Genomic DNA, 9,603 nt, shown 5'->3' with positions numbered 1-9,603 from the left:
GTAGGAAAAATAGAACACTCTTCTATAAGTAATAAGTACTTGTTTGGTTATACTGCCAAGTGGCTAGCCCTGAAATCAAATGTATACAAATATATGTATGTGTATCATGTAAACATTTGTATACACATACACACACACACACACTATATATATATATATATATATATATATATATATATATATATTCTTTCTTTTTATGAATCCATGTTTCTTGTTTTCAAAATCAAAATAAACAGAAAGTAATAAAAATATACTTTTGGGACAGAGAAGCTTGGTTTCAGATGAAAACCTTAGAATACCATTGCCCTTTAGATCCTAAGCAGAGAGGACTATAAACAAGACAGGAACATCACCCAGCACTGAGTCAGTGGCTGCCCCAGGGAGCTGGACAGTGGTGACACTTTGTTTATCCAGTTGATCTGTGATTCCTATTTCATAGTCTACAGTACAGCTTCTGTAACTTGTCATGTAGCCTTGATCATTTACTAATGAAAGCAAGTGCAGTACATGCCTCTAACTCAAAAAGCTTTAAGAAAAAAGCTTTTCTTTCTGGGAGCCTAAAACTGTTTTAGAATTGACCTGGGCAGTTGGATCTATTAAAGACTATACACTCAAAAGACAGCTCTATCCTCACTTCTCTATTGAACTTCATCTCCTCTCTCTCCTAAAAATTTAAATGAATAAAAACTAATAGCATGTAGTGTAAATCCACTATTTTTGTAAATTTATTTTACTATACTTAATACTTAAGATAGTCACTTCACATTCATTATTTCAAGTGTGACATACAGGTACACAGATTTGAAGCAAACTTTTGATTATTTTTTCTTTTTCCTAAATGAGTTAGTGTATTTTTTATTAGTCACTTGTTTTTCCACTACCACTTTCTGCAGTGATCACTCAGTACCAGATTGTACAATTTTAAGTATTTTAGATATGTTTGGACTTGGTAGTATTTGTCCTGTGGCTGGTTCCTACAATTCCTATAATTTCCTGCCATGTTTTCCAGTTTCATGGTATGGCTGGATAATGCACATAGTATATGCACTGTGTCCACTCATTCATCAATGACTATTTGTTTCAACTTTTTAGTTATTTAGAATACTGCTACAGGAAATGTCAGAATGCTAATATCTCTTTGAGACCAAAATGGTAATATTTTAAATTACAACCCAGAAGTAAGTTTGCTAATTCCTTTACTTAATACATAATTCAAACATAATTACAAATTCTCCCTTAATTAATGAACAACCTTCAAGCAAATCAGTATGCATGACAATACTTTAGGGATAATGAACAAATAGCTTACAACTCCACAGGGATTATTTCTAAAATTCAAATATAATTCATAAATCATGCCAGAGAATCCAATAAAAGAAGCACATGGGAGAATGAAGAGCAATGTTTTCTTGCAGGTAAGAAGGCTACTTGCATTGTTCCATGCCATCATAATCACTCTGCTCTGATTTTGTCATATGACGTAGAAGACTATTTTTGGATTCTTTTCTGTCACTCCTTCACCATCATATCTGAGGAACAGTAGTAGCGGGCCCTCTCCTTTCCTCATATTTTCTCTATTGGTTAGAGATTACATGTTCATATGTATATTTGCAACACTAAATTGATTGCAAATATTTCCTTAGAAAATGTATTTTACATATATTTACTTTACAGTTAATACATTGTAAAATAAGAGGGGAAGTGAAACACAAGTAAAGGAACTGCAATTTTTAATTCAGAAGTGAGTGGAAAATATGAGTAAATTATTTCATATACTTCTAAATATTAAGGATTTTAGAGTATCAAAATCTTCTATGATGCTCTTTTTTAGCTTGTTAATCTCTGAGTAAGATTTTATTTATCTGTTTTAAGGCAAAAGTCAGTTGTCATGTCTTATCAACTGTGTATATGTGTATGTGAAATGGCATTAGAGACCACATTTTTTTAGTTAGAATAAAATTATCATTTAACAGGGCAATATGATGGAAATAGTCCATGGTAATTATTAGCATATCAAATATTCAGTGATGGTATTGCTGGGTTAAAAAGCAATGAGTCTTGTTACACTGAACTAAAAAAATAATGCAAAACCCATGTTTGTCATTCCAATTACTGCATATGTTTCATAATGTTTTAACCTGATATATTTTAAATTCATTACTAGAAATATATCTTGCCGGGACAGCACTGGGGTAACCACTGTAAACACATTGAGATCAAGTGAGTATAATTTACATGTAACATGCTTCACAGATATGTGCATATATAGTAAAATGGTATGATTTCTTTAGATATGGAATTGTCTTGTTTAATTTTTTCATGGCATGAATGATGTAGAGAGAGGGAGAATTTTCATGTGTTATGATCTACTGAACTCATTCTTCATTTAACTATCATTTTACTATTATCATATGAAATATATGTTTGCAAAGCACAATATTTATTAAGAATATTCACACATTCAGCTGTACCACCTGTAGGTATAAGACATTTAGAGACCTTTATGATTTTTTTTTTTGGTTCTCTTTCGTTTGAAACAATGTCTCCTAGAACTCAGGTTTGCTTCAGACTTGCTTGATAGTTGTTTATGTCTTTGAGCTTCTTATTCTTCCTGTTCCTACTGCCATAATAGTAGAATTATAGGGATGTACTACATACTTTAGAAAATGCTAGGAAACTAACCCAGGTATTGGTGAATGATATTGAGCTATATCTCATCACATACTTCTTTATAACATGGCCAGTTATGGGAATGTGGAGATGATGCAGCAGCTAAGAGTACTTAGTGCTCTTACAGAATGTGGGATTACATTTACATCTTTATATTTCTCTTTTATTCTAATATATATATATATATATATATATATATATATATTCTAATATACATATATACATTAGATCTATGATAGATATATATCAGTAATTTGCATCTAATATTTAATCTATGTCACAGTATTTCTTAGTGAAGGCAAAAGTTGTTGATAAAATCATTGTTTGGAGCTAGAACTTTTATAGAATACATCATATACAAGCTTTATTATTAACAAGTCATTGTATACTTCATTTCATCTCTAAGTTGAGCTACTGAAGTATGTTTTATATCAGTGAAATTACCTTGCATGAGAAACATAGTCTGCTATTTTGATATATTTATATATATATATGTATATATATACATATATGGGGTGAGGGGGTGAGGGGAGGGGTCTATTTAGAAATAACTATTAGTTTCAATATATTATGTATATGACAATATTGCATTATAAAAATCACCTTATTATGACATTGAATGACATCGAAATTGATTTAAATGTTCCTACCCAGAATAAATTGAGTAATGTGACTGCATGGAGAAACAGAACCTCACAATCATGAATGATTTCATCCTGGTGGGCATCACTGATCGCCCTGAGCTGCAGGCTCCATTGTTTGGACTGTTCCTCATCATCTATTTGATCTCATTAATGGGAAATATGGGCATGATTATACTCACAACAGTGGATTCTCGACTGCAAACACCCATGTACTTCTTTCTCAAACACTTGGCTGTCACTGATCTTGGTTATTCTACAGCTGTAGGACCTAAAATGTTAGAAAATTTTGTTGTGAACCAAAATACAATATCCTATTATCTTTGTGCTATACAGCTAGCTTGCTTTCTTCTGTTCATTACTTGTGAACTTTTTATTCTGTCTGCCATGTCCTATGATCGCTATGTGGCCATCTGTAACCCACTGCTCTACACTGCCATCATGTCACAGAAGAAATGTCGACTACTAGTGGTAATTGCATATCTGTATGGTTTGTTTCTGTCTCTTATAATTACTTTAAAGATGTTCAGGCTGTCATTCTGCAGCTACAATGTAATCAATCATTTTTTCTGTGACTGCATCACTTTGATTCCTTTGCTCTGTTCAAACACTGATGAAATTCAGTTGACAATTTTAATATTTGCCATTTTTGATTTGGTTTCTTCTCTTCTGGTTGTTCTTTTGTCCTACCTTCTCATCCTCATAGCCATTCTGAGGATGAATTCTACTGCAGGCAGGCGCAAGGCTTTTGCAACTTGTGGATCACACCTGATAGTGGTCACTGTCTTCTATGGGACTTTGATATCTATGTATTTGCAGCCAAATTATAGTCACTCTTTTGATACTGACAAGTTGGCATCCATCTTTTATACCATGATTATCCCCATGTTGAATCCCTTGATCTATAGCTTGAGGAACAAGGATGTGAAAACTGCTGGACAGAGGATATGGAAGAAGATGTGCAAAATTTGAGGCACTATTTCATGGAAAGTGTCCTGGACTCAATAAAAATGAAAAAAGGACACGAGCACTAACAGTAACCACTGTTGCCACGTGACTTTGGATATTCTGTGACCACCACTCTCACTCTCTGCTCCTACTGGCAAGATTCCTTCACACTATGGCTACTGAAACTGCAATCTGAAATAATTTAATTTTTCCTAATTTGCATTTCTCAGGATACTTTGTCAAGAATCAGAAACATATAAAAAGCAATGGAATATTTAACTTTCCATTTAGAGAGACAAGGAAATCCACACCTTTACATTCCTTTATGTAGTAGGCATAAGGCTTTCAGCTGTTGTGACTTAAACAGCCTTTTGGAATCTTCATGTCCATGCATGTGTGTCCAAAAAATAAATCTCATCAAAAACAAATCCTAAAACTGTGTAAAAAGATGCAGTTTGAATTCTGCAGAGTGTATTTTGGGAAACGAGTATATATAGTATGAAAATAATGATTTTTCAAAAAGAAAACCAGTATATATTGTATGGTTCAATCATGACAGAAAATTTTCTATGGTGCAGTATTTTTTAGTATTTGGAAAACAAAATAAAGCTATATCTTTTGATAAACTGATTCTCCATAATTACAGCCAGCTTACAATGGAAATGTCCTTAAATGAAGCACAGGTAAAGTTTTAAAAATCCTTTCTAGTCCTACATCTGATAGAGGGCTAATATCCAATATATACAAAGAACTCAAGAAAGTAGTAACTGATGTAATATCAAAATTTTTTTAACTTGGAATGAAATCCATTCTCTTCTCTTCTCTTCTCTTCTCTTCTCTTCTCTTCTCTTCTCTTCTCTTCTCTTCTCTTCTCCTCTCCTCTCCTCTCCTCTCCTCTCCTCTCCTCTCCTCTCCTCTCCTCTCCTCTTTTCTTTTCTTCTCTTCTCTTTTATTCTCTTCACCTCTTTCTCTGTCTTTCTCTCTGTTTCTCTCTCCGTTTTTCTCTCTCAGCCTTTCTCTGCCTCACCTACCCTCCTAACTCTCCTTCCCATGCCCTGAATAAACTCTAATCTATAAGAAAAAAAAGAAAAAAACAACTTCCCTGATGACAAGCAGAATTTCACATTTATCACATCCTACTTTGGAACACAGTGGTTCTAACTCTAACCTTGTCAAGTCTGCTTTTAGAGCAGTGGACTACTTCTTCCTGAAAAGATATAATCCATATTTTCACTTCTTCCTTTCCTATTTGTATCCTTTGACTTCTTTTTGTTGTCTAATTGTTCTGGCTAGGACATCCAGTAGGGAGAGAGTGGGCAACCTTGTCTAGTCCCTGATCTTAGAGGAATTGCTTCAAGTTTCTCTCCATTTAGTTTGATGTTGGCTACTGGTTCGCTGTATATTGTTTTTACTATGTTTAGGTATGTGCCTTAAATTCCTGATCTTTCCAAGACTTTTATCATAAACGGTGTTGAAATAGGAAAGGAAGAAGTAAAAATATCACTATTTGCAGATGATATGATAGTATATTTAAGTGACCCCAAAACTTCCACCAGAGAACTCCTAAACCTGATAAACAACTTCAGAAAAGTGGCTGATTATAAAATCAACTCAAACAAATCAGTAGCCTTCTTCTACATGAAAGGTAAACAGACTGAAAAAAATTAGGGAAATGACATCCTTCACAATAGTCACAAATAATATAAAATACCTTGCTGTGAATCTAACCAAGAAAGTGAAAGACCTGTATGACAAGAACTTCAAGTCTCTGAAGAAAGAAATTAAAGAAGATCTCAGAAGATGGAAAGACCTCCCATGCTCATGTATTGGCAGGATTAATATAATAAAAATGGCCATCTTGCCAAAAGCAATCTACAGATTCAATGCAATCCCCATTAAAATCCCAATTCAATTCTTCAAAGAGTTAGAAAAGGAAATTCTCAAATTCATTTGGAATAACAAAAAACCCAGGATAGCAGAAACTATTCTCAACAATAAAAGAACTTCTGGAGGAACCACCATCCCTGACCTCAAGCTTTACTACAGAGCAGTAGTGATAAAAATTGCATGGTATTGGTACACAGACACCAGGAAGATCAATGGAATAGAATTGAAGACCCAGAAATGAAGCCAGACACCTATGGTCACTTGATCTTTGACAAAGGAGCTAAAACTGTCCAGTGGAAAAAGGACAGCATTTTCAAAAAGTGGTGCTGGTTCAACTAGAGAACAGCATGTAGAAGAATGCAAATGGATCCATTCTTATGTCCTTGTACAAAGCTGAAGTCCAAGTGGATAAAAGACTTCCACATGAAACCAGATACACTATAAGTAATAGAATAGAAGGTGGAGAAGAACCTCGAATATTTGGGCACAGGGGAAAAATTCCTGAACAGAGCACCAATGGCTTATGCTCTAAGATCAAGAATTGACAATTGGGACTTGATAAAATTGCAAAGTTTCTGTAAGGCAAGGGACACTCAATAGGACAAAACAGCAACCAACATATTGGGAAAAGATCTTTACCAATCTTACATCTGATAGAGGAATAATATCCAATATACCCAAAGAACTCAAGAAATTAGACTCTAGACAACCAAATAACCCTATTAAAAAATGGGGTATAAGAATTAAGATCACCAGTCAGAGGGGGTTCTGGGTGGCCCCTCTCTGCTTGGTCTAGGCGCAGAAGTCCCTTATTTTAGGTTGGGTGGACATGGGTTTTGGGAACACCCTGGATAGAGTAATAACCTCATCTTAGGTCTTGTGGTCCTCCAAAGCTAACTTATTATAATGTATCTGAATAGGTTTTGCCACCAAATTATTTATCTGTTGTTTCACAATGGTAGTCAGCCTATTTAAGATGCAGGGACCAAAGATAACCAAACTAATGGTCCCAAGATGAGAGGAAGTGGTCTGAATTCTTGCTTAGGCTGCAAGGCTAAGCACTGCAAGGGAATATAAATAAAAGTTAAAAATATCTCTCTGGGTTCCCTGAGGGACAAGCCTGACTGCATAGGGGTTGATATCAAAAGTATCCCCTCTCCAGGAAAAAGACATTGGGATGGGTATGGCACTCATGCCTCACTGGACAACAACAGGGGGACCAGAGCCATTACAAGGTCCCCTTCAATTACTGGAGGTCAGGCCTCTATCCTTGCCTTAGCAAGATTAGAATCGCCACAGCCCTCCTATACTTACAGAAGGGAGGAGATGTCAGGGGCATCCCTGCTTACACACTGGAGGCCTAAAATCAGTCATAGGCCTAAAATCAGCAATAGGCCTGTCATACATATATACTAACACTAAGTCTTGGGTCTCTGTGGAAAAACATTGAAACAGATGGCTATAAGTTATTGTAAACAGGCAGCTTTTGTGGAAATTTACCAGCCTGAGTAGTCATAGACCTTGTAAATAGGTAGCCTTGGCCAACAATACCAACATAGATAAGGACAAGTGAATCATAGGCAGAGTCATAGTGACCTGTCCCCTGAACCTTCACCCAGCCAATGCCCTGTTCTGAAAGATATCTGTACTCCCCCTGAACACCCTTGCTCCAGTGTCATCCCCTTCCCCACATCCTGCCTTTTTGCATTTATAACCCCTCTGTGAATGAGTAAAAATTATGATTTGATTTAAAAAATAAATAAAAATAAATTTTAATAAAACCATACAAACAAAAATGGGGTATAGGGTTAACAAAGAACTCCCAACTGAGGAAATGTGAATGGCCGAGAAGCACCTAAAGAAATGTTCAGCATGCTTAGTCAACAGGGAAATGCAAATCAAAACAACCCTGAGATTCCACCCCACACCAGTCAGAATGGCTAAGATCAAAAACTCAGGTGATAGTAGATGCTGGTAAGGATGTGGAGGAAGAGGAACACTCCTCCATTGTTGGTGGGATTGCAAGATGTAGGTACAACCACTCTGGAAAACAGTCTGGCGGTTCCTCAGAAAATTGGACATATCATTACCTGAGGACCCAGCTATACTACTCCTGGGCATATTCCCAGAAGATGCTCTAATATATAAAAAGGACATATGCTCCACTATGTTCATAGCAGCTTTATTTATAATAGCCAGAAGCTGGAAAGAACCCAGATGTCCTTCAACAGAGGAATGGATACAAAAAATGTGGTACATTTAGACAATGGAATATTACTCAGGTATTAAAAACAATGAATTCAAGAAATTCTTAGGTAAATGGATGGAATTAGAAAATATCATCCTTAATGAGGTAAACCAATCACAAAAGAACACACATTGTATTCACTCACTGATTATTGGATTTTAGCCCAGAAGCTTGAAATATACAATATTCAACTCACAGACCAAATGAAGCTCATGAAGAAGGAAGACCAAGTTGGGGTGCTTCAGTCCTTCTTAGAAGGAGTAACAAAATACTCATGGGAGCAAATATGGAGACAAAGTGTAGGACAGAAACTGAAGGAGGGGCTGTCTGTAGACTATTCCACCTGGGTGTCCATTCAATGTGCAATCACCAAAGGTAGACACTGATTTGGATATCAGGAAGTGCATGCTGACAAGAGCCTGACATAGCTGTCTCCTTAGAAGTCTGCAAGAGTCTGAAATATTCAGAGGCACATGCTCACAGCTAACCATTGAACTGATGATGGGGTTCCCAATGGTGGAGTCAGAGTGAAGACTGAAGGAGTTGAAAGGGTTTGTGACTCCATTAGGAGAGCAACAATACCAATCAACCAGAGCCCCAGGGTCTAAACCACCAGCCTGGGAGCACTTATGGAGGGACCCATAGCTCCAGCTATATATGCAAGGGAGCATGGTTCTGTCAAGTATAAGTGGGAGAGGAAATCCTTCTTCCCATGAAGGCTGGACACTATGTGTGTTGAAATTGGAGGGTGGGGAGGTAGGAAGAGGGGGGTAGGTGGGGTCACATCCTCATAGAAGCAGGAGGAGGGGGGATGGGATAGGGGTTCCTGGGAGGGGGAAATGGGGTAAGGGGAGAACATCTGAAACGTAAATAAAATATCCAATGGAAAAAAAAGAAAAAAAGAAAATTAACTAAAACAAATCAGTAACCTTCTTCTATTCAATGGGAAAAATGGATGAGAAAGAAATTAGGTAAATGACACCCTTCATAATAGCCACAAATAATATAAAATACCTTGGTATGACTCTAACAAAGCGAATGAATGTTCTGTATGATAAGAACTTCAAGTATCTGAAAAGAGAAATCAAAGATCTCAGAAGATGTAAAGACCTCCCATGTTCATGGATTGGATTGACAGCATTAATATAGTGAAAATGGCTATCTTACCAAAAGCAATATAGATTTTGTGCAATCCCCATCAAAATACCA

At 36.2% G+C, this 9,603-nt stretch overlaps 1 protein-coding gene across 1 annotated transcript; it reads left to right on the top strand.

Annotated features, from left to right (window-relative positions):
• The first annotated feature begins 3,347 nt into the window (after positions 1 to 3,347).
• On the top strand, positions 3,348 to 4,283 carry LOC114631041 (olfactory receptor 8K3-like). The gene has a single exon (XM_028779347.1). The coding sequence runs from the start codon at positions 3,348 to 3,350 to the stop codon at positions 4,281 to 4,283; it is 936 nt and encodes a 311-aa protein (XP_028635180.1).
• The last annotated feature ends 5,320 nt before the right edge of the window (positions 4,284 to 9,603 follow it).

Source organism: Grammomys surdaster, unplaced genomic scaffold (assembly GCF_004785775.1).
Source record: "Grammomys surdaster isolate TR1022 unplaced genomic scaffold, NIH_TR_1.0 350, whole genome shotgun sequence".
Lineage (NCBI taxonomy): Eukaryota > Metazoa > Chordata > Mammalia > Rodentia > Muridae > Grammomys > Grammomys surdaster.
This window is presented reverse-complemented; position numbering and strand designations above follow the sequence as displayed.

Coding starts and splice junctions, on each gene's coding strand:
- LOC114631041 (XM_028779347.1), top strand. CDS start 3,348: ATGGAGAAACAGAACCTCACAATCATGAATGATTTCATCCTGGTGGGC.